This window comes from Motacilla alba, chromosome 19, assembly GCF_015832195.1.
Source record: "Motacilla alba alba isolate MOTALB_02 chromosome 19, Motacilla_alba_V1.0_pri, whole genome shotgun sequence".
Lineage (NCBI taxonomy): Eukaryota > Metazoa > Chordata > Aves > Passeriformes > Motacillidae > Motacilla > Motacilla alba.
Genome location: NC_052034.1, coordinates 1737662 through 1762125, shown reverse-complemented (window position 1 = coordinate 1762125; position 24464 = coordinate 1737662). Strand labels below are relative to the sequence as shown.

Below are 24464 nucleotides of genomic sequence, written 5' to 3'. Positions count from 1 at the left end.
TATATCCATATATCTCTCTATATGTTTATACCCATATATCTCTATATATGTTTATATCCATAGATCTCTATATTTATATTTATATTTATATCCATATATATCTCTATATATATTTATATCCATATATCTATCTATATATTTATACCCATACATCTCTCTATATATATTTATATTCATATATCTCTCTATACATATTTATATCATACATCTCTCTCTATATATTTATACCCATATATCTCTCTCTATATATTTATATCCATACATCTCGCTATATTTATTTATACCCATACATCTCTCTATATATATTTATATTCATATATCTCTATATTTATATTTATATCCATATATATCTCTCTATATATTTATACCCATATATCTCTCTATATATATTTATATCCATACATCTCTATATTTACATTTATACCCATACATCTCTCTCTGTATGTTTATATCCCTATATCTCTATATTTATCTATTTATAGAAATATCTCGATAAACCGCCCTGGCTGGGGCTGCGCTCGGCGGTGGATTCACCGCGCCTGGCTGGCGGCGCTCGATTGGCAGCCCTGGCCGGTGGAGCGGAAGCGGAAGCGGAAGCGGAGGCGGAAGCGGAAGCGGAGGCGCGGCCATGCGGGCACCGGGGCCGTGCGCGGAGTGCGGGGCGGGGGGCGCGGCCCGGTACCGCTGTCCGCGCTGCGGCAGCGCTTAGTGAGCGAGGGGCGGGCTGGGGGGAGCGGGGGGCACGGCCCGGTGAGCGAGGGGCGGGCTGGGGGGAGCGGGGGGCACGGCCCGGTGAGCGAGGGACGGGCGGGGGGCGCGGCTGAAGGTACCGGGCTCATCTCTCCCGCCGTTCTCCCCGCAGCTGCTCCGTGCCGTGCTGCCGGAGCCACCGCGGTGAGTGCGGGCCGGGGCTGGCGGGGCCGGCCGGGGCTCCCCGGGGCTAACGCGGCTGTGCCCGCAGAGCGCTGCGCGCCCGGCGCCCGGCGGCGGGAGGAGGCGGCGGCCGGGCACGGAGCCCCCGCGGGCGGCACCGGAGCCCCGGAGGACATCCCGAGCGAGGAGGAGGAGCAGGACCGCGTCCCGCCGCAGAGACTGCAGCTGCTGGGTGAGAAGCGCTCCGTGTGGGGCTGGCCCCGGGCGGGTTGCAGATGAACGCCGCTGGGCTGGGCTGGGAGCTTTGCCGCGGCCATCTCCTTCAAGTGCTGTGTTCATCTCTTTTAAGCAGTTTAACGCTAAATGCAGTTTTTAGGCTATAGCATAATGTTGAAATAGAAACTCTGCCGCGTGAGGTACTGCGTGTAGCCAGCTCAAGGGATGGAAAAGATAATCAAGGAATTCTTTGCATGATCCTCTCTGGGTGGAGATAACAGACAGCAAGATCCCAAGAGGAGAATTACTGCCTCCCTGTCGGGAAAGCTCGGACTTTGAGCAACCAAGAAAATTGATTTACCAGAAGGGGGGGAGCTGGAATTGAGCAGAAACACCCTCGGGTGAAAGGAATGTTTGAATCCTGGCCGAGATCTGTGACTATGCAGCAGGCTGTTGCTTTAGGGGGTAATCCTTTGTCAGCAAGGGGGGCTTTGTGGCAGAGTGGGACCTCTGGAATTCTTTGCTTTTTATTGTCTCTTACTGTCCACATCCTGCCTGTCCAAATCCCTCTTCTCCTTCCTCCCTCTTCTCCTTCCTCCCTCTTCTCCTTCCTTCCTCTTCTCCTCCCTCTTTTCCTCCCTCTTTTCCTCCCTCTTTTCCTCCCTCCTTTCCTCCCTCTTCTCCTCCCTCTTCTCCTTCCTATTTCTCTTACTATTTCCATTACCATTTATTTATCTCCATTACTATTTCCATTACCATTTATTTATTTCCATTACTATTTCCATCCCTATTTCCATTCCTGTTTTCCTTCTGGCATTCAGCACCAGTGCCTGGGTTTCCCAGGGAGCTGATCTTTCCCCGGGAGCGCTGCCGGTGTCCCGGGGCGGGTTTGCCGGCCCCCGGCCCGGCTGGAGCCCCGTTTTTCCTCCCTCCCCGCTGCAGGAGAGTCGGCGGAGCTGCGGGAGCTGCTGCGGAACCCGCACCTGCGGCAGCTGCTGCTGGCCCTGGAGCGCGCCCGGGACAAAGGCTCCCTCCTGAGGCGGCTGATGCAGGAGCCGCTGTTCCTGGAGTTCGCCGACTGCTGCCTGGCCATCGTGGAGCCTCCCGAGGAGAAGGAGAAGGAGAAGGAGAACGTCCTCCCCGCGTGAGCTGCCGGGGAATCGGTCCGGTTTCATTTGCCCTGCACGGTTTTATTCTGGGAGCTTCGCCAGTGCGTGTGCACTGTGCTGTGCCCGTGTGTCAGGGAGTGCAGCCTGGGGCTCACAGACAGGGGCAGGGCTGTGCTGGGACTCGTTTTTACATCCTGGGGGTTGGACTGGGAGCTCTGTGGAATGCTTTGTTAGCACAGAAATGCTGGCAGCCACGGGGAAATGTGACTTCACAGTGACAATATTAAATACATCTGCATTTATTATAACCCACGACTACTCTGAAATGGTTTTGTTCACTAAAGGGTGCTGGGAAGGGTCAGACACCCCGACAAGGCATTGAGCAGTTTATTTTGAATATTCAGCAGTTTATTCTCCCCAGGAGGAGGAGAACATCCTCCCTGTGAGCTGCTGGGGAATGGGGCTCCTGTCATTTCTCCTGCCTGTTTTTATTCTGGGAGCTTTGCCAGAGCTGCTGTGCCGTGTCCTGGCCCCTGTGCCCGTGGTGTTGGGGCTCTGAGTGCAGCCTGGAGCTCACAGACAGGGGCAGGGCTGTGCTGGGACTCGTTTTTACATCCTGGGGGTTGGACTGGGTGCTCTGTGGAATTCTTGCTGTTGGCACAGGAAATGCTGCTTCACAGAGTCAGTATTAAATACATCTGCATTTATTTTAACCCACGACTACTCTGAAATGGTTTTGTTCACTAAAGGGTGCTGGGAAGGGTCAGACACCCTGACAAGGCTTTGAGCAGTTTATTTTGAATGACGTACAAAGAGCAGCTGAACATTTTCAAGATCCACGAGCAGCAAAGGGAGGGTTCAGAGCACTCCTGGTGAGCCCCTGGGCAGGGTGGTGCTGTCTGGGGAGCTCTGCACACACCTGGCAGCTGGGAGAGCTCACGGATTTTGGTCCTGTAGATAAAAGCAAGAGCCCAGCCTTGCTTTTCCCTGAGACATCTGCCCCTAGAGCTGCAGCTGGCTGCTCCTCACCCCCCTGGGGTCACTCGTGGTCAGTCAGGACGGTTGCAGGAATCAGGAATATTTATTGGCATTATTTGCTCGCTCTGCCTGCTGCAGGCAGTTCAGTTCAAGTATTCATTGCTTCAAGCACCTGATCTGTTGGAATTGATTTGTTCCCATAGCGTTGGTATTTCCTGTAACGTGGAGGGGGAGCAGGAGCTGCCCCCACCCACAGCAAATGCAATTTAATGTTAGTGTAAGGTTATTGTAATGTGCATTAGAAGGTGGATCCCTTTCCCTCTTGTTGTATGTACAAGGCAGCACTGTGGAAGCTCTGAGGTAGCAGCACGAGTGGACACTGAGTGATTGGGAAGCAGCAGCTTGCAGAGAGCCCCCCTGGAGGCCACAGGGGCAGAGCTACGTGGGCAGGAGTTGCTGTCTGTCCAGCAGGATCTGGTTGAGTCCCGTGATGGAAAACGCCTCCGTGTGGGGGCTGACGTTGGCAAAGTGCAGGGGGGACCTCCTGCAGTGGAACTTGACAGGGCCCTGCAGGGACAAGAGGGGCAGAGTTCAGCCAGATGTGCAGCTGGTTCTGTGCTCACATTTAGCTCTGGAGTGTACGAAGCACGGGGGGATGAGGACAGAGAACTCCAGAGGAGCCCCCACAAACGGACTGAAATGGTCACTAGAGAAAATGCCAGCACTGTGAGCTGGACTGAGATCAGCTCAGAGCCTGGAGGGTGCAGTGCTCAGCACCAGACCTGGCACTGTTGGCAGCACCCGAGTTTGATGCAAACACAAAAATGCTCCCCCCCAGCCCCAAGGGTGATTTGCGAGTGCACTTTCTGAGGGAAGGCAGTGCCAGCCAGTGGGAGATGCTACCCCAGCCTGTTCCCGAGCTGCAGCCAGCAGGGAGGGGTGGGTACCTGAGGGAGGGCTCTGATGGAGGTGATGCCACAGCCCGGGTGTGCCCTGGGGCCCTCCTGCAGCCCCCTGAGGCAGCCCAGCAGCGCCAGCGCCCGCCGCGGCCCCGCGGCCCCGCCAGGGCCGGCAGCCAGCACCAGCCCCAGGGGCCACAGCTGCACGGCTGCCTGCAGGGGCCACGCTGTGGCTGTGCCCACACGACAGAGAGCTTTGGCCAGGGCAGCTCCAGGGGCTGGCAGCTCCTCGCCTTCCCCCTCGTCCAGCTCCGCTGCTGCCAGCGCGGCCGCTTTTGCCTGAAAGACACAACAACAGCGTTGTCAGCTGTGCTGGGCACAAGTGAGGACTGCAAAAGTGAGTCTGTAGGAGTCTGGAAGGACAGCACTCCCCGATTTCCATGCAGGTAAGGAATGAGTTTATGCTGCAGCAGCAGCTGTACAGGACTGCCATCTGCTCTTCAGCTGGAGAAGGGTTTTCTGGAGCACTGGGTTTGTAGTTCTCAGAGTTATTACCCTTTCTCAGACCCCAAGAAGCCTCGGGCTCCTTGCAGTGCTGTCCTGTCCCCAGACTCACCTTCCAGCTCCTCCAGCCCCGCTGGACGGCGCGGGCAGCCCTGCGCAGCCTCTGGAAGCGCCTCTTGGCCAGCCAGGCACGAACAGCTGGGGAGTGGAGGAGAGAAACCTGAGTGCAGAGAATCTCAGCAGCTCTTGTACACTCTGGGAGATGGCACTCAGCCACTCGTGCCACTGGAATCCCCCAGAGTGACTGGAAATGTCCCCTGCTCTGTTATTTCAGCCCCACCCCACAAGTCACCTGCTTGGATGAGAGTTGCAGAGCGTTTCTCCTTTGCTGTTTTCTTCTCTTTAAATCTTCTCCAGCAGCACTGGATGCAAAATGCCTTCTCATTTAACACCTCTGCCCTCCTGGCTTCCAGGAGCTCCAGCTGCAGTGGGGAACAGGAGCCTGGAGTTAGGGGTGGAATTGTGCTCACAGCTCTTCCCTCTTTTCCAGCCTCTTGGTGTTTGCCAGGGGACCACAGCCTCATGCCAGTGTCCTGTGACTGCTGGATTGGGCTTGGGAGGTGACAGCACTTCACTGGTGCTTTTCAGGTGACATGGAAATGAAAATGAAGTTCTTGGGGAGGAAATTGGAGCCTCCCAGAGTCCCAGCAGCAGGTTCATACCCAGCTGCACTGAAGGGGCTGCTTCTGGGGCTGCATCCTGCAAGCTTGGCAGAAGTGCCTTTGACTCCTTCCTCTCTTTTTCCCAAGGCCTCTTGGAGCAGCCAAATGTGTCCTGTGGAGCTAAGGACAGCTGCCATCTTTACTGGGATTCTGACACAAGTGCAGCTCCTCGTCCATTGCACAAAGTGCTCTGCAGAGCTGCATTCTGATGGCTGCTTGATTGAGTTCAATAATTGGATGGAAAATGCCCAGTTCTGGTCACACTGGCTTGGCAGGAGCTGTGCCTCTGTCTGTGCCAGGATGGCTCTGAGCGCTCCAGAGGCATCAGCCAAGGAACAGCACTTACCAGGGAATTGGCCAGGAACACTTTGGTTTTGCCACAGAAGACTGAGGGGGTTCCTGCTCCATTCCCCGCTGCCTGAGCAGGGCTTTGTCCCCTGACAGCATCCTGAAGGATCTCCAGAACAGCAGCACGTGGTGCTTTGTCATCACCCATCGCTGCAGTCTCACCTGGAAGCAAAACATTGAGGAGAAGGCACCACAAAATTTGGAAATGGGGGCCAGGGCTTTGTCTTTGCACTGGGATTTCTTGGCCACTTAGAGGGGAAACACCTGCAGCAAGAGGGGATGGCCGAGAGCACTTGATCTTGCTGTGCTCAAGGCCAAAATGTGGCAGCACAGATTCCAGCAGGGGCCAGCCAGCAGAAAAGCAGCGTGGGGTGCTCAAAGTGGGCTGTGGCTGGGTGCTGCCCTCTCATCTGTTACCACCTCTGCTCTCCACAGGTCAAACTGTCATTTGGGGCAGATCTAGAGTGAACCACGGAGGCTCAGGTGTTCTCCCATTCCAAGCACCCCACGTGGAAGCAGGGGAAAGCAGCAATGCCATCAAGAACAGACTGAGCAGCTCAGTCCTAAGAAAATCCCGTTAAATACTCGAAACTCAAAGCTGTGGGAGCAAAGAACAACAGGCAGGGAACTGTAGCCATAATGTACTGAAAAGTGCAGGAAGGGGAAGCAAATTCTACACAATTGTACAGCTGTCACAGGGCACCGGGAGCAGCTCTGGGGTCCTGTACTGAGCAGGAATTTATGGCAGCAATTACAGGTTATTAAAGCCATTTCTGGGACACAGTGCACAATTTTTTACATTACAAACACGTCAGCCAGGTGAATCTCTTTGGAGATAGAGATAGACTTAATTCAGACCTGGAACGAGAGATTGTTGAAGGAGTTCCTGCATGCACAGGGCTGGATGGGTTTTGCATCATTCCATCCTGGATACTGTTTGCTTTTCTGCTATAAATATTTCTAAGGAGATGAGAGCATTTTAAGGTCCTGAAAACAAATAGAAGCAATTCTTGCTTACAGGAAGACATCTGGTGGCTCTGATGGTGTTCATGGGGCTGGGCTGATAAGGGAACCAAAAGCTTATCCCTGTATTTGGGCAATTGTTTTGCTTTGTTTGCAGTCAAGATAAAAAGGACTAAAAACCCATCACAAAGAGGCTTTGCAGTTAATGGGTTTGTAACTGAGGGGGAAAAGATCCACTGTGTAAGTAATTTTCCAGCCTGCACTGCCTTACTTCACCCCATTTCCACAGGGTGAACAGATTTCCACCAATTTTACTGATCTGAGCAGGCTGCTCCTGCTTCCCACAGTGCTGCTCGTTGAACTGACCCCCTGGGTGAAGAGGGGATTCATGTGGGGCAGAAAGGGGCTGCAGTACCCTTCAATATTAAATGTAACCACCTGATGAGCTCCTCTCAGCAGCTCAGAGCAAAGGCATTACCTGCGGGCTGGATTGTGTTTGTTAAAGTCCATCCTCACTCTCGCTTAGGAAAAGAGAAGTTTGCAAAAGGTGGAAGAAGCAGCAGAGTCCAGGTAAGCTGGAAGGTCAGTGATTCAGCAAGGAAACAAGGTGGGGGGAAAGAAAGGAAGGAAAAGGAAAATAAAGCAAAAGGTAAGTGGTTTTCAAGTCTACTAAAGAATCAACTCTAAATCAAATTATATTGGGTGAGGGGAACCCCAGCCAGCTCTGAAACTGTGACTGTTCCACCCAGGAGGAGCACAGAAAGCCAGCAGTGAGGGGTAAGATTTGAAGTGTTAAGCAAATTAGAAACTCGGGTTGGTGATAGGTTAAGGAAATATTTTGAGAATAGTGGTGAATACAGTAATTACTGCTCTGTGTGATACCAAACGGCTGCAGTGGCAATTTTATTTGATGGCAGGGGGACTACCTGAAGAAACTCACCTTTGTTCTCAGCAGGATGAGAGCTGCTTTTAGCCCACACTCTTTTTTTAGTGGAGCCCCAGGATTTCCTCAGTAGTTCGTAGCGCTCAGTGAAACTTTGGAAAGGGATCCTGGGAGACAAAATGTGCAGTGAATTCCAGGCAAGAACCTCCTGTAAATAACTGATCCTTTTTGCTGAATGCTAAATAACTCATCCTCTGAAGGGGGAGAATTCCAGAATGGCTTTGTGGATCCAGTGCATGGGATGCAAACAGACTGATGCCTGAATGCCAAACAGGCCAGAAAGTACAGAACTTGTAAGAAATTCAGATTTCCCAGTAACAGTAGCAAAGCTAGGACAGGAATTGTGCTTGGATGTGCTGATGGTGCAAAATATTTTGGTTTCCTGCCTTATAAGCTCTTCTGAATAAGTAAATGCCATTAATTGCTATAAAAATGGATTATGCTGAAGAAGCTGGACTTACCTGACTGGGAAACCTGCTGCACTGATGGAGATGGCTTCCACTATTCCACAGGCCTGGAGCTGGCTGAGAACCTGAGGCACAAATTGAGATGGTTTAGGCAAAGCTGACTTTGGTGGAAGCTGCTCCTTGTGTGCCCTGTCCTGGGCATCCACAGCCAGCAGGGTGTGAAAAGCCAGTGCTGGTGTTTCCAGGCTCAGTGCTGGTATTTCCATGCTCAGCAGATTCCAGGGGTGTTTAGAGCCTGATTGCCCAGGAGATGAGGTTCTCTAGTTACAGCTTTAGCATCTGCTGCTCTGCTCCCAAAGCTTCTCAGCTTCCTGGACTCCAGGAGCGAGCACAGTTTAGTTTTGAAGGTGTTTGTGTGCCCGGGGCTGCTCAGATCCCCTCCACCTGTTTGAAGGGCTGGGAGGGCAGCACCCCAAATCCCCCCAGCAACAAGCAAGGTGCAGCTGGGAGAGCTGCTGTGCTTAGGAGCTGATCTGGACAAGCACCTCAGTGACTCTGCAAGGGTGCTTATCTCAAAGGACAAGGAGCTGTTCCAAAATGTGCTGTGCAAAGAGCTTTGCAAGTGACTCAAGGTCCTAAGAAAGCCAGTGCAAAGCCCTGGGGAGAGGCTTGGGAAGAGTTACCTCTTCTCTCCCAAAAGTCATGGCCCTGCCAGAGTTACCTCTTCTCTCCTGAAAGTCATGGCCCTGCCAGAGTTACCTCTTCTCTCCTGAAAGTCATGGCCCTGCAGTCAGCGTTGGGCTTGATGCAGCGGATGTAATGGGGTGTGGTTCTGCTCAAAATCTCCATCAGATGCTCCAGGGAGCTCTGCAGGAACAAACACAGGGCTCAGCAAGGCTCCTCCTCCTCAGGGATCTCCCATCCACCCCATGAAGCTGCTCTTGGCAAGGATGGCTTTACAGACTCGGTGTTAGAGCACTTCCACAGGACAGCTGGAGCAAAAAATCCACTCTGTGGATGCATTTCATCAAATTGTTGATGGTAAATCCAGGAAGTTTCCAAAATTACAGCAGAAACCTGAATGGGCTGTACCTTGAACTTGGACACCACTGTAACAACAGCTGCTCTGTTCTGGGTTTTGGTGTTATTTTGGTTCTTTTCTGTCACAGGAAATAATTTTTGGAGCAAAGGATCCTTTGAGTTCTGCAAAACGTGGACCAGCTCTGGTGGAACAGCATCCTGCAAACAGACATGACCTGTCAGTGTCTGGACCTGGCAGGCACCTGCACCTCTGAAAATAACTAAGAATTCCACATACAGGGATAGAACAGTATTTCTGATGCCAAATTTGATGTGACCACAGCTGCAGTTTCAAATCTGGTGATGTGCATTCATTCACAGTCAGATTTAGAACAGAAAACAATGTTTGGCTGAACATTCAGCAAATCCAGGCAAATGTACAACTGCTCCCATCACTGCTTTTTACACAGCCTGAGTGAGCTCCAGCTCTCAGGACAGGTTTAATCCCTGAAGGACAGACTGCAGCAGGCACTAGAAATACTCCTTTGAATTAAAATATAGTGTTTTATTGCTAAATAAATAAAAGCACTTGCCATAATTGCTGGGGATGTCAGAGCTGAGAAGGGACCCTGCTCTCTGCAGACTATTTCACATTTCAGGTATTCCCTGATGCCCAAAATTTGAGTACTTTGAGCACTTTCAGCAGCTAAGCCCAGCTCTTGTTTCTCATAAATTTATCTGATTTTTTTGGGGGGAATTAAGTGCTGTATTTGTAGTTATAAAAACGCCCTGATGCCATTAACAATCCTGCATGCCCCAGGAATGGAAGGAGCCCTGATCTGGTGATGGTTCACTTCAACCCCAGCTCAAAGCTTGTGCCAGTGGTGGTTCAGAGAATCCCACCAAGGACATCACCCAGTTTCACAGGGCCTGAAGGATTCATTTGCAGCAAGGAATGTCCAGTACCCAGCACTGAATGTATTTGTTTGACTTAAATCACTTTGGGTCTGTTAAGACACTTTTAAGATTTTTTTTTTTTTAAACAGTTCTTTCTGCAGACACCTACCTTATTTTTCTCCACCATTGCTGCCAGCTGATAGCAGACTTTGCCAGCATAATGTGAAATGATAAAGTTGGGCTTCTTACTAAATTTATCTCGACTTAAACACTGATTACTGGACAAGGCTTTCTCAATCCTGGTCTGGAACAGGTCAGAGTTGGAGGCTCTGTTCAGGCGACACTCCTGCAAGGACACACAATTGCAGCATCTCTTATTTGTCCCAAAGAACTGCCTCTAAAAGCTACAACATTTAACATTCAAATTGTAGCAATGTTACCTTCAGAGCTGCTTTGAGTATGCAAGGCCTGAAATATTGGGAAGGAAGGGGGGGAAAGAGTAATTGAGGCTTCATATTTGAATCAGAACATCCAGGATCAGAGGGAAACAGAGCAGGAGGAAGCAGTGGCATGATTCTGTGAAACTGACACCCTGCAGAAATTTTATAGCTGACAGGTTTTCTGTTAATTTACTATTTGTGTTTTCTTTAGTGGTGTGATACAAGGGCAGGAACCTGGGCCCAAAAAATGAAGGGTTGAGATCACACTTACCTCATTCAGCAAGGAAAAAATGCTGAGAGGATTTCCCTCTATCAGGTCGAGGCAGCTCTGGTTATCCTGGTAGTTTATGAATGACCACTGCAGGCCCTCAGCTGCATATTCTTCCTGAAGGAAGAGGGAAGGGGTTATTCTGCAGCAGAGGGCACCAGAGCTCAGAACTCTGTGCCTTGGGCAGCTGATCCAGGTCCTGTTTGAGGAGTTAATCCCAGCTCAGCTGCAGGTCAACACCAAGCTTGAGAAAAAAAACAACCCACACGAGGATATCCTACCCCAGGTAGCTTTTGGGTGTGGATCAGAGCCTGCTGGAACAATTTATCTGAGGATTTGGGAACCCCTTGGATTTATCAGAGTGTGCTGCAAGGCTGCTTTAGAGAGCAAACAAAGGCCACAGTCACACAAAGCCTCTCCTGGCTGTGCTGAGATTTTCCCTGAAGGACAAGGAACAAGCAGAACTCCTTCCTTGGACTGGGACACGGCCCCAGCCCAACCTTTGTGTGCCAGGCTTGACTGACTGAGCTCCATTTAAAGCAAAGCCTGATCTGAAAGGAAATGCAGGGAGATACTGGTTGGAATAATCGGTACAATATTTATGCTGAATTACAGGACAAACTGTCAGCAGTGTTTAACAAGCACAAGCTCTGGGCAGTTATTTGAAAAGCCTCCTGCCAAAAGCTTGCTCAGCACAGCCACTAATGGCATTTAAGTGGTTTGGGGGACAGCCAGATCCAGAGGTAAGAGGGCAGGCAGTGAGTGGGAGGGGTGCTACAAACAGAGGTCATGGAGCCATTTCGAGCAAAGCAATTGTGTGCCCGAACTTGCTTTCCATCTTCCCTGACCATTAACCCCTGGCATGCTGACCAGGGCAGGCAGGGAAAGCAGCCTGGCAATGGCAAAGCACAAATGGCAGTCAAAGAAATACTTAACTCCTGAATAAATTGACAGAAGCCTGCTGCGAGGCAGGAGGTGCCAGCAGGCTGCTGCCATAAAGAAAATAATTTCCCTGATTCCAGTTAATGGCAAAGAGCATTTTGGTAATGGATCTGCAGTGGGGAGGAGCAGTGCAGCAGCCCTGGCAGGGACTCTGCACCTTGCAGGGCACTCAGATGAGAGCTGGAATTAGCACTGTGTGACCATGAGGGACTGCAAGGTGCAAAAAAAAAAATCTGTGCTGTGAAACAACAGCATTTGTGTCCCTTCTTACTCAAGGATGACAGCTGGAGCACACTGGGGCTTGGCTGGGCTCAGGGAGCTGTGCCCCTGTGGCAGGAGGCCTCCACAGGTCCCACGTGCTCAGGTGTGGGTGACAGGGGTCTGGTGGGCTCTGCCTTCACACCAAGCTCAGCCTAGAAGCTCCACTCTTTAGGGACTTTATGCTTCATGGCTGTAAGCAGAAACTTCCAAGAGAATCTCAATTCAGGCTGCACTTAGCCCAAGAATTGAGTCTCAAGTGTTCAGCTCTTTGAGGAGAAGCAAGCAGTCTGACAGGCAGAGATCCAGTGGGGCTGGGAACAGATTTCCAGTCCCCAGGAGACAAAGCTGGGTCACTCCAGCTGTCCCACACTCCCCTCTTCACAAAGGCACTGCTCCCTCCCACTGCTTTCTGTGGCATTACTGACTGAAGGTTCACCTGGCCATGGGCACAGCAATGCAATTAAGGTGACACAAAGATGCTGGTTTAAATCAGACATTGAGGATTTGATCTTCACTTTGGGTATTACCTGCTGTGCCTTCAGGTAGTGAGCGACAAAGTGCTGCTGCAGTTTCTCATTGGCATAATTAATGCAGAGCTGCTCCAAGTTGTTTTCAGGGAAGGCTTCAAAGCCATAAACATCCAACAAACCTGGGAGCAACGTGGCAGGACAGGGAGCTTTAGTTTAGGAGCAGCTTGGAGGGCTGCTGGCCCCTGAGTTAAAGCAGGGTGGGATAGCCATACCTATGAAGCTGGTCCACACTGAGGGATCCGTGTAGATGTTTTCATTTATGACCAAAACCAGCCACTCAAACAACCTGCAGACAGCAACAGTGGGATTAGCTGGAAGCTGCTTGCTGGCAATAATCAGGATTGTTTCTTTTACTGCTGTTTCCATCAGTGTCACCCGGGAGGAAGAGGAATTTCTGATGTGCTGCCATGAAACAGCAGCAAGGAAATCCCTCTGGCCTCCCCACTGCCTCCCAAAAGCCACCTGGATGAGGCCATCCTTACCTGGCATAGATGACTTTGGCCAGGCAGTCCCTCCTGGTCTCACACTCAGCTCTGGAGCACGGCTTCTTGAACACCTGCTGCTGTTTTCCAGCAGTGATGGTTCGAATCCTTAGCGATTCCAGGAGTTCCTCAATGGGAATCTGGAGCAGCTCCCCCGTGGTCTTCACAAACTCTTGTTCAGGAGAACAAACAGTGCAAGGTTACCTGGTGTGTTCACACCTCTGAAAGCAAGGAAGGGCTAGAGATTGTGTAGGAGAATGCCACTTCCATCAGCTCCCCAACTTGAATGTGGATTTTGGATCTTTCTACCCAAACTTGGGATTAAGTTTTGCAAAACCAGACTCTTTAATTTGGATGCAGAGTGCCCCTAGAATTCTGGGTCCTCTCTTTAAAGGGAATACCAGCAGAGGCTGCAGTTTGCCACACTGAAGTTGATTTTCTCTCTAGGTGTGTCTTTGTTACTTTTTCACCTTTTTTGAGCAGGGACCTCAAAATCCAGACAGACAAATCAAACAGTCATGACCAGGAAAAAAGGAGAGATTTGGGGATAGAAGGGAAGTGTAGAAGAACGAGTATTTGCTGACAAAGCCTTTAAGATCTTTCTCAGCTGAGCTGCATTCCAAATCATTTGAATATGAAGTAGTTTAAGTTCAGAGCACGTGAAATTGTAGCAGGAACCTTCACTATTGAGGGCAGTTTTATCTCTGAAGGAAATCCAGACCCACAAGCCTCCTGAAGACAGGCAGAACAACCTCTGTTTCTGCTGCAGTTTAACAGATTTGTTGTCACTGCCTTTTGGTCTTTATCATGAAAACTTCCAAGCTTTCATGTGAAAAGCTCTGCTCTCCCTCTGGGTCAGAGTTCTGCCAGCCCTGTGATGGCAGAGTAAGATTACAAACAAGAGCCCCAGTTCTGCCAACAATCCTCCTGAAATCACTGGGTAAGGCTGCAGTTGCCCTGACCTGTCAGGGAAGGATATTATCTCTCAGGGCAGGGGAGCATTGGGTTTTTGTTTGTTCACAGAAACACACTTCAATTTTGGGTTGCTCACAGCCTTGATCGTCTCCTATCAGCAGGAGAGTCATTGTTCAAATTATTTTGTTTAAAAAGGAATTCTTTCTGAATTGAATTAAGAAATTAAATGAATTTAAATTAAATAAATTTCATTTAAAATGCAATAAATTCAATACACTTAAAACAAATTTAATTTTCAAAATTACGTTATTAATAAAGTAATTAGACTTATTAGTAGTTAAAAGGAGTTAATAATGAAAAGTAGTAATAGTTAAAATTACTCAAGCAAAAATTTGGTAGATTTAATAAATTTTAAGAAATGTTAATAATGAAATAAATACAATAAGTAAATCTAAATTAACTAACTAAATAAAGGAAAGAATTCTCTCCATTCTTTTCTTTCTCTAATCCTTTCCCTTGGGCATCTGCACTGAACAAGGCTCTGGAGCACGGCATGGTTGTTGCCTCACCTTTGGTTTTGTCTTGCAGTTCACAAGGCTGAGATTCATCCACTGGGTTGGAGAACTGAACATTGCCAAGGTGCAGCAGGCCTGATAACACCTGGAATGCAATCAGGGAGTTTTTCAGGACAGGCTCCCCTGAGCCTTCCTTTAGCCTGGAACAGGCTCCTGCCCACTCCTGCACAAAAGGCAGCAAACAGACCCCAAAGTTCTGTGTTTCCCTAATGCTGTTCCTGAAGGCAAACTGAAATTCAGAGGGGCACACTTTTAGCTCTGCTCTAACTTCACCTGTGCAGCCTGATGCGGGGCTGAGGGCTCTCCAGTGAGGAGCAGCAGCTCTGCCCAGTGACAGGGATTTATCCCAGCAGCAATCCCACCCTGGGAACACATTCCCAACATCCTCAGCAGCCTCGTGCTGTGCCTGCTGTGGGGCTGACCTTGAAAATATTGCTCTGCGTGGTGCGGCCGATGCCCAGGTGGAACATTGCCTCTCTGGTCACCTCGAAGCAGTCCTCTGAAAAGCCAAACAGCGCTCTTGAAAAAGCCAAGCACACCAACAGAGGGGCAAGCAGAACATCTCAGCACATGCAATCCAGCTGGAATGGTCACTGGAGAGCAGGGAAGCTGTTTGCGTAAATCCCACACACAAACTGCAGAACCAACCCGCTGGTATTTTCTGTCAGGTGAAGCGCATGCAAAGACAAGACAGTTTCTAAACAAAGCCACAAAGATGCAAATGTGCCAGGCCAGAACCAGCTGGTTCAAGGCAGGTGACTGATTTTAAGCTTTAAGACTTAATAGTGCCAAGTGAAACTTAGAAAGAATCCCATTAATGCAGGTGGCTTTGCAGAACATCTGCTGTTGGCTGAGCAGGGGATGGAACAGGAGGTATTTCTGCCTGCCTCCCTTTAAAGTTCCAACCATTATTAATGCATTGATTAATTAGTTAGTGAAGCTAATCTTTACCATCTAAGTTTCTTTCAGAGTTTGGCAGCCAGTGGTACTCAGCCCCTTCTGGAAGGTTCCACTCCAGCCTCTCCTCTGCAGTAGCACCTTTTGTGATCTGGAGACAGAAAACGAGGTAAAAATTGAATTCTGCCTTTGGTGTTTACAGCTCTCAGACAGTGAAGAATAACATACTGGGAGGATGATTTAATTTGGAAGCCTGGCAGACAGTGAAACTGGTAATTATTAAAAGTTGCAACTGTGCTAAATCTGGTGATTCCATCCCCACTGTGTGTCAGAAATACTCAGCAAAATTAACTGTAGGCAAACCTGATAAAAAATATGGAAGTTTCTTTCATTGGGGGCCTGATAGGCAACTCTTGTTTTCTCCAGAAGGAAAGTCTGGATGGAAGCACCAGTCAGATGATGGAATCTAGAGGGGGAAAAAGAGCAAAGATTTCAACAAAACCTCTTCAGAGAACCCCAGAGGGGTTGAGTTGCTCTGAGACCAACTGACTGTGAATGCTTTGCAGTTCACCTTCAGTTTTGTTCTTATTTTACTCAGAGTTCTTAACTACGTCTCTGTTTTTCCATTGCTTTCTTTTAGAGATCAGGGTAAGAGCTTGCAGGAAAAAAAAAAAAAAAAGGAAAATAATAACAGTTTAAGTTGCCAGCAAACCAAAATACGCTCTAAAGACATAAAATATTCTATGGCAGATTTCAGAAATAAGCTTTAAAGGAACAAGATAATAAAGATTTAAAGGACCAAGACAACAGGTAAGGTTTTACCCAGGAGTTCCTACCTGTCTAGCTGGAGCTGGATGTATTTCCCAAACCTGCTGCTGTTGTTGTTCCGCAGGGTGCAGGCGTTCCCTGTGAAATTGCCAGTGGCAGACACGACAGTCAGAGTGCTCCCACTGTGCCATGCAGCACATGCAGGTATTTAGGGTGCTCTGTAAATAGCTCCAGTGTTTGAGGAGTTTGTTTGTAAGGAGAGGACCAAGAGATAGCTCAGACTCGTGTGGGAACAGAGGAAATTCCCACAGTGGCCATTGCTTTAGTTTGTTGTGAAAAAAGCCACATTTACCAAATGCCTCCATGACAGGGTTGGAATCCAGCACTCTCTTCTCTATCCTTTCCACGGTTTCGTTGCCTTTTGGGGAGATCACTGAGGCAGCAACAGAGGCATAGAACTTCATAAGGCAGCGAGAGGTCCAGGTCTGCAAGGGAGAGATGTGACAGTAGCTCTTTGTCCTTAACATGCCATCAGTTATGGCAGTGGAGCACTGCTGCCTTCTGGAAACAGAGTGTGCAGGTGGAGGGGAGGCTAAAGAAGGAACTGTGTCAGGTTCAGAGCTCTGGTTCAGTGCAAACTCAGTGCCACAGACACACATTGCAGGGCTGCTGCAGTGGGAGTGCTCCACCGAGGTGTCACCACCTGGAAGCTCAGCCACAATGAACAGCGACTGCCTTGGGATGAATGTGAATGGGTTTTGAGTCATTAGCATTCAGCAAAGCATCTTGTTCTTGGGCTTTAAAATACCCTCAGCATGGTCCTAGCAGGGACAGACCATCACAGGAGGGCCAGGGCAGGAGCTGAATCTCTGCTCTCAGTCTTTACAGAGGGTTTGCTGAGACTCACAGAGCTCCCTGACAGACCAGGCTGAGGCATGAACTCAGGTGCAATTCCTGCTGAATGATTCAAACCCAGCCCTCCAGAAATGACAGATGTCACCTGAAGAGCTGCTATATTAAGCAGAGTGTGTTTAACTGCAGCAATCACTTAAATGCTTCACACACATTTCAAGAGAGTCGTGCTGGGCAGATTGGCTACGTGCTGTGTCAGAGGGGATTTTAATTCATCTTTGCTCATTCACTGCACTACTCTGCACTACAAATCACTGGCAGAGCTCAAAACTTGAGAGCAATGTCACAGAAAAACATCTCCTTACCTTCCCAGCACCACTTTCTCCACTCACAATGATGGACTGGTTCACAGGGTCCATCTGCTTTTGGACATTCCTGTAGGTTTGCTCAGCTACTGCAAAGATGTGAGGTTTTAAATCCTGGCAGTGAAAGAGAATGTTCATATTTAAGGGTACAGTAACCACAGAGTTCAACAGCAATGGACAGCAAGGGTCATCTCACATTCACCTGAAAACAGCACTGCTCTTTTAACAGAACTAATATTTCTCAAGAAATGGGGTTTATCCTGTGGGAGTATTTTCTCAGATAAATTTGGAGCAGTTTGACACCTGGGCTCTGCAGGAGGACAGTGATCTCAAACACAAAGGTTACCTGAGGACAAAGTGCAACGTGGTACTCCCTCATGAGCTCAGGTGAGTAGAGGCAGGAGAAAGGCTGGAAAGGATTTAAAGCCACCAGGCTGCAGCCAGCATTCGTATAGAACAGGCTGACTCTGTATCTTGCTTGAAGACATTTCAGAACTGAAAAGCAACACCTCCTGTCAGCATCTTTGGCAAAGTGTGTTTGACTTTTGCTGTGCCTGTTGGTAACAAGAGTCTCAGGTGTGTTAGCTATCAGGTTTAACAGAGAACGAGGTGACCAGGAGAGTGCTGTAGGTGTAACACACATAGCTCCTGTGCTGATGCTGTTAATGCAGTGAGAGCAGGAGCTGCCACGTGTCAGTGGCCAGCAGGGCAAGGGATCCCCCTGGCTGCTCACCTGTCCTGGTTGTCACTGGGTTCACCTTGGTGAGGTCGTCAAAAAGATGCAGCTTCTCTTCGTCACCGAGGAAGGCTCTAACTTCTTCTTCAAATGATTCACTGAGGTCATTCTGGATGAGAGAATCTTCCCTTTGGCCGTTTTCCTGGAGGGGGATGTCAGATCAGCACCACTGAAAGGTGAACTTTGGACTTTCACCTCATCCCCCTGCTCCAGCTCTTCTGCTGCTTCCATGTCACCGAATTTCAGTCTCAGCAGGAGGCAGACCTCAGGATGTGAGAGCTACTCCTCCTCCTGCTCTGATGTTAGAAAAGGGTTCTGGCTGTGAGCAGAGGCACTCAGAGAACGTGGCCTTGGGCTCACACTGCAGCTCTGCACACACACACATCATGCTCTTGCAACTGGCTCATTTCTAAGCCTCTGCATGTCATGCATTCAATCCAAGCAGTGCCCTGGGCTCAGGGGGCAGGAAGGGCTGGCTGCAGGTACAGCTGGAAGCTCCTGCAGGCCAAAACAAATACAGCTTCCCCAGCAAACACTCTCATTTTTAGGGTGAGAGCTGCAGGGTGCACACATCACAGCCAGGGCACAGGAGTGGTGCTGGAGGAAGAGCTGCCCTGCCTTAGCTGAAGTTTTGTCCCCTTTGAATCACTTAAAATATTCAAATCTCAGCCTCTGGGCTCCCATGTCCTTGATAGCATTACTTGGAAGGGCACACTTGTTGTGTGTAATGGAAAACCAGCCAGAAGAGAGATTCCAGGACCTGTTTGCCATTGCTGGGGAAAGGAGAGGCTAGAAGAGAAAAGGAAGACTGGAAGAGATGCCAGTCCTGATTTCTGCATTCTGCACACTCCTCTTGTTATCTCCTTCTCTTTGACAGAAAGTTCTCCAAACTATCCCTGCTCACCTGTACCACAAGTTACCAATGAACAGCATCACCTTGTTTATACAGAAAATGCTGAATTTAGTCAGCAGCATTCCCACTGTGTGAGCTGAGCTCATTAATATAGGGAAAATGCACTTCAAACCCCACTTAGCATGCTCCTAAAAAAAAAAAAAAACCCAAAACAAAACCACTCATTTAGGAGCATTTTTATCTTTTGCAGACAGCATAAATACTTCATTTCCAGTAATACAGAATTTTACACAGTAAGGGGAAAAAAAAAAGCTTAGCAATGCAGTAAAGGCCTGCCCTCCAAGTGATTTCTGTTTTTCTCCTCTGAATGAGCATTAAGCAGCTCGCTGCTGTCAGAGAACACACACCACAATTAGGAAACACTGCATGGACTGAGGAGTTCCTGCCCATTCCCCTTTCTCCCCGTGCCCCTGTGTCACACCAGGCAAGTTAAACCCACTGTGAGACTGCAAGGCCTGAGGAAGGGCTTGATTCTGCTGCCCTGCTCAGCTGAGATGATGACTGCTCAGCCAAAAGTGAAAGAATATTTGACAATAAATCCCAACTTTCCTGTCCATTCACCTTCCTGAACAAACAGCCTTAGGATGTGCTTGCTGCCTGCACGAACACCTGCCCAGTTAGAGCCCAGGGCACCACAAAAATCACTGCCTGCTGTCTCTAATTCAGCTGAAACCCACAGTAAATAGGTCCAGTCAATTCATGAAGCAGGGGTGAATATTCATTAGTAGTTACCTAATCTTGACTGCATGGAAATAAGCCAAGAATTCTCTCCTGGCAGTAACATTTAATTAGCACACACAATTCCTGCTTTTCTTTTTACCTGCTTTGGCATCTTGTCCAGGCCTGTGGACGGGAACACTGGAGAGGGCCTTTACTTTAGGGTACTTCATTCAAATCACACTGGGGAATGCTTAAATAAAGAAAACAAAAAGGAGTTTAGATAAAAATAACTCTGGGCATGTCATTCTCCAGTGGATTCCACAAGCAAATCCCAAACACTTCAGACGGAATTACTGATCCCAGTGGAGCCCAGGTAACACTGGAGCTGGAAATCCTACCCAGAGTGATGGCCATGTGCTGCTGGCCCTACAAATAAAGCTTTTTTGGAGGGAATTGTGTATCTTCCCTTCCATCAGGAATAAAATGCTTTGCTTCTCTTCAATAAAGCAAGTTTTATTGGCAAGAAACTGCAACTACTTGTTAAATTCCTCCTGTTTGGAGAAACAGGGCCGATCTGAGGGTCTGACAGTGCCAGAGAAGCCAGAGCTTTGGGAAGGGGAGTGACCCGGAGAAGTTTGTGTTGTCCCCTTCCTGTTTCCTCTGAAAATCTCAGGGAGCCAGCCCAAGGTGAGTCAGGCCCTTTGAATTTCTGTGATAAACGCTGAGGTTCCAGTCACAGCGCCAGGAAGAATTCTGTCCTTCCTGCAGCTGAGGCTGCCATTACTTCCATTCCTTTTCTATTCTAATTCTATTCTATTATATTCTAATTCTATTCTAATTTTGTTCTATTATGCTCTAATTCTATTCTATTCTAATTCCACTCTATTCCATTCCTATTCAGTTCCTCTTCTTATTCCATTCCCCTTCCTCTTCCATTGTTATTCCTATTCCATCCCTAACTTCCTAACCCGGCATGAAAACACCACTTGGGAGTCAGTTCGGAGTCCCGGGCGCGATCCCATCCCCAACCCCCTGCCCGATCCATCCCTGCAGAGCCTGCTTCGGGGACACGGGGACACAGAGGACACGCCGGGGACACGCGGGGACACGGGCGGGCCGCGGCAGCTCCGGGCGGCTCCCCGGGGCGGCGGGCGCGGTGTCCCCTCAGGGCCGCGCGGTGCCGGGGCTGGGGCGGGCCGGGCCCGGTGGCGGTACCGGGCAGGGCCGGCTCGGGACTTACCGCGGGCGGCAGCGGGGCCGGAGCGGGGCCGGGAGCGGAGCGGGGCGGGCGGGCCGGGGAGGCGGAACCGGGGAGGGGCTCGGGCGCTGCGGAAGCGGCGAAAGTGCGGGCGGGGAACGCGGCCCGGCTCTACTGGGCCCGGCTCCACCCCGGGCCCGGCTTTACCCCGGCCCCGCTTCACCCCAGCCCCGTTTTACCGGGCCCGGCTTTACCCCGGCCCCGCTTTACCGGGCCCGGCTTTACCCCGGCCCCGGCCCCGGCTCCACCCGCGGCCGCCTCTCCCGCCCTCACGGCCGCGGGCCCCGCCGGCTCCGGCCCCTCAGCGCCGTCCGTGCCCCCGCTCCCGGTAAGCTCCCGCTCCGCCCGCGGCTGAGCAAAACCCCCGATTTATTCACGCTTTTTCCACCCCGCGGGTTCTCCCGCTGTAAAAAGGTACCCGGCGGCTGCGGCTGCTGGTTGTACTGAGCAGGCAGCACTAAGTTCTGTAGGGCCACGTTGTTACGTATCTGTGCCATTTGGACCATAGAGGATATGGCAAAGTGTGTTCTACCGAGCAGCGTGGTCACCATGTGAATAGTCAGTGGAGTGTTTGATGTTTAGAGATCTCCCTCAAAAATGGATGAATTGTCTTGTTGGAACACAGCAGGATGAGAAATGGTGGAGGTTCCTCAAGCCTGTGCCTGTCCTTGGCTTCCCAGGCCAGCTCCAGTGCTGCTCTGTGTTCTTTAAATTGAAAACCAACTCAGTAACTTCTGAAATCAATGTTGTTTTAATGAGCTGATTCATTTTTAAGGAGTTCAGAGACCCGTTTTACAAAGCTGCCTCAAGTACACGTTTTGTGTTTTCAGAGGAGGGAAGAAGAATGTCCCAAAAACAGCTGAAAGAAGCCTTTATCAGCAACCTGAACGGAACGAGTTTGCTGGAAATTTCTGCAGGCTTGTCCCTGCCTCCGCTGTGCCTGCTCTGCAGAGGGCTCCTCCTGATCCTGTACTACCTGCACCATGGAAAACCTGTAAGCTCAAGGAAGCACAGTCTGCTGCTGGATTTCCTGGTGCTGGTGTCTCCTCTCCTGTTCTCCTGCACTGTCTTGTCTCCAATCATCTTTTTCATACCAGTTATCCTTGCTGCCTTCTGTGCCGGAATATTTTCCAAAATATACGGCCAGACCAAACGGGAGGCCAGAGTGCCCTTTGGGCAAATTGTACAAGAATTCCAGAAGGCATGCTTGGACCCCGAGTGCATTCCAGCAATAACTGTGTTCCGTGTTTATGTCAACGTGCTGACATCCATCAGCATTTTGGCTGTGGATTTCCCGCAGTATCCCCGGCGATACGCCAAGGCCGAGACCTACGGCACCGGAGCCATGGATTTGGGGGTGGGAGCCTTCATCTTTGGAAATGCTCTCGTTTGCCCTGAGGTTCGCCAGAAGCCTCACACCGCACAGCCCAGGTTCTCCAGTCTGGCCAGGCAGGTGTTTTCCGTGTGGCCGCTGATTTCCCTCGGCGTTGGGCGGCTGCTGAGCGTTAAATCCATCGAGTACCACGAGCACACCTCGGAGTACGGCGTGCACTGGAACTTCTTCTTTACCTTGGCGCTGGTGAGACTTGCAGCCTCTCTGCTTTTAGCCATATTCCCCAGACAGAAGGCTTGGCTTGTGGCTCTAGCTGTGGCCGTGCTCTACCAGCTCCTCCTCAGCACCACCTCTCTGAAGGTGTTCATCCTGCACGGGAGCGACGGCCGGGGCTCCCGCCTCGGTTTCCTCGATGCCAACCGGGAAGGGCTGTTCTCCCTCTTTGGCTACCTGGCCATCTACCTGGCGAGCGTGCAGGTGGGGCTGTGGCTGCTGCAGCGCAGGAGCTCGGTGCGGGGCTGGCTGGAAGCCCTCGGGGGGCTGGCCCTGGCCGTTCTGGGGCTGTCGGTGCTGCTGCAGCTGTGCCAGGCGTGCGCCGAGCCCGTGTCCCGCCGCGTGGCCAACCTGCCCTTCTGCGCCTGGGTGCTCGCCCACTGCCTGCTGCTGCTGGGCTTTTTTGTGCTCACTGACCTCACCCTGGTGTTCACGAAGCTGCTGGTCAAGGGGTCCAGCGTGCCCTGCTGCTGGAAGGTTGTGCAGCCCCCTGGTTCTGGGAAAAAGCACGGAATGGAGGTCGAGCCGGTGGGAAGGCAAGACGAGCTGTCACAGCTATGCCTGATTAGTGCTATTAACAAAAATCAATTACTGTTCTTCTTGCTAGCCAATGTTATGACTGGTGCTGTGAACATCCTGATAGACACAATCCACAGCAAGGCTGCCTTTACATTATGCATACTGCACTTGTACATGTTTTTTAACTGTTTAATTATGTATATATTGCATGCCAGAAATATAGTATTAAAGTTTTGGTGATTCCGCTTTGGCTGAGTGGATTAGCTGGACTTTGTTTGCTGTAGTTGAATGATGGTATTTAATGGAAAAATTAGTATTTTTCCTGGATGTGTTGCAATAATTTATAATTTAGCAGAGCTTTTTATTATTTAGTGTTGATTACTCTTTAGTGGTTCATTTAACCAAATTATACAGTTGATGATCTTACCTGTTGGGAGCTGTTGCACGTTATCCTGAAAACTTAGGTTTGAAAATTGCTGAATATTCCTGCTGCTCCTGAGAGTAAATTGTATTTACAGTTAGTGAACTGTGCTCATACCCAAAGAATTAGATAACAAGGCAGAACAGAAACCAGATGAAAAGATGAGGAGTAATTATATGGAGAGGCCTAGCTGTGTCAAGATTTACCTAGTGAAGGCCCTTGCATAAATAATAGATAAGAATAATTCTTTATATAAAATGTATTGAATAAGTGGATACTTGAAAATGTTTTGGCCCCAGTCCTAGCAGAGACTTATGCATATGCTTGACTTTGATGGTAGTAATTGTGGAATGTTAATCATGCACTGAAACCTAAATTAGCCTTTGAATTAAAGCTAAATTTTACTTCCGTCCCCACTGATGAATATAAATGAAGACCTGAGATAAAGTGTGATGCTCTGAAGGATAAACTCAACTGCAGATGAATTCATAAAGCAGTTGTTGGAGGCTGTGGTGCAGATAGTAAGAGCAAAACTTGATAAGAAAATACAAAGATACCAAAGGAATTCAGCTCCAACCTGCAGACCAGCACATTGAATACTGTATTTTGCCAGCTGAGAGGTCTCCAAGGGGGGACATTTGGTATCAGTTTTTATTAGCAAGCAAACAGGGTGCGGATGGAAAGAAGTGCAGCGCACTGGGTCAGGGTTCTGGCAATGGCGTGAGAAGGGAACTGCTCAGTTTCTCAGTCTCCCTTGCAAGGCCAGAGCAGAACACCCTCTGTTCCCTTTCCTGACTGTGACAGTTCTTCCTGACCTCATAAAGTCGTTGGGAAGAGAAATACACTTAAAGACTGTGAGGAATTCAATAATGGGATATAAATACTTTAGGAGTAGAATACCAGTGGTAGTTGGTGATAGATGTCCAGCGTCGGTGGAGTTACAGCAGTACACATGGGCCATATTTCATATTTCTCCTTGTCTATCACAAGTGATGAATCATCAAACCTTTGGAGAATAAGCCTCTAAATCGGATTCCTAAATCAGATGCTGTGGAAGAGTCATACATTTATTAAGTTCTCCAAGCCCCTGGCCAGCAGAAAGGTGAAGTCTGAGGATTGCAGGCTGTGGCCATGCTGAGTTCATGCTTGTTTGCTTCCAACTTAAAGCCATGTAGTC

The 24464-nt window shown here is 49.6% G+C and overlaps 3 protein-coding genes across 7 annotated transcripts; 2 read left to right on the top strand and 1 right to left on the bottom strand.

Annotated features, from left to right (window-relative positions):
• Positions 1 to 580: 580 nt before the first annotated feature.
• On the top strand, positions 581 to 2510 carry ZNHIT3 (zinc finger HIT-type containing 3). Its single transcript, XM_038157925.1, has 4 exons — positions 581 to 708; positions 863 to 894; positions 962 to 1105; positions 2032 to 2510. The coding sequence occupies exons 1-4, from the start codon at positions 629 to 631 to the stop codon at positions 2235 to 2237; spliced, it is 462 nt and encodes a 153-aa protein (XP_038013853.1). The 5' UTR covers positions 581 to 628; the 3' UTR covers positions 2238 to 2510.
• Positions 2511 to 2705: 195 nt separating this feature from the next.
• On the bottom strand, positions 2706 to 20781 carry MYO19 (myosin XIX). Of its 4 annotated transcripts, XM_038157917.1 has the most exons (25): positions 20724 to 20779; positions 19644 to 19733; positions 17908 to 18052; positions 17521 to 17669; positions 17175 to 17288; positions 16310 to 16442; positions 16026 to 16095; positions 15553 to 15655; positions 15244 to 15340; positions 14715 to 14791; positions 14287 to 14377; positions 12803 to 12974; positions 12533 to 12606; positions 12318 to 12439; positions 10591 to 10704; positions 10049 to 10225; positions 9055 to 9201; positions 8722 to 8829; positions 8017 to 8087; positions 7553 to 7662; positions 5648 to 5811; positions 4932 to 5061; positions 4692 to 4777; positions 4124 to 4414; positions 2706 to 3743 (listed from the first exon to the last, which is right to left on the bottom strand). In XM_038157917.1, exons 2-25 carry the CDS (start codon positions 19653 to 19655, stop codon positions 3615 to 3617), a joined length of 2886 nt encoding a protein of 961 aa, XP_038013845.1. In that variant the 5' UTR covers positions 19656 to 19733; positions 20724 to 20779; the 3' UTR covers positions 2706 to 3614. The 4 variants fall into 4 exon arrangements, 3 of the variants coding, with proteins under 3 accessions (XP_038013845.1, XP_038013846.1, XP_038013847.1); XM_038157918.1 differs by lacking the exons at positions 2706 to 3743; positions 4124 to 4414; positions 4692 to 4777; positions 4932 to 5061 and adding an exon at positions 7091 to 7187 and having other exon boundaries at positions 5686 to 5811; positions 20724 to 20781; XM_038157919.1 differs by lacking the exons at positions 2706 to 3743; positions 4124 to 4414; positions 4692 to 4777; positions 4932 to 5061; positions 5648 to 5811 and adding exons at positions 6537 to 6636; positions 7091 to 7187 and having other exon boundaries at positions 20724 to 20781.
• On the top strand, positions 20113 to 23110 carry PIGW (phosphatidylinositol glycan anchor biosynthesis class W). 2 transcript variants are annotated; one of them, XM_038157924.1, is made up of 2 exons: positions 20113 to 20170; positions 21572 to 23110. In XM_038157924.1, the coding sequence occupies exon 2, from the start codon at positions 21586 to 21588 to the stop codon at positions 23104 to 23106; it is 1521 nt and encodes a 506-aa protein (XP_038013852.1). In that variant the 5' UTR covers positions 20113 to 20170; positions 21572 to 21585; the 3' UTR covers positions 23107 to 23110. The 2 variants fall into 2 exon arrangements, with proteins under 2 accessions (XP_038013852.1, XP_038013851.1); XM_038157923.1 differs by lacking the exon at positions 20113 to 20170 and adding an exon at positions 20917 to 21069.
• Positions 23111 to 24464: the final 1354 nt, after the last annotated feature.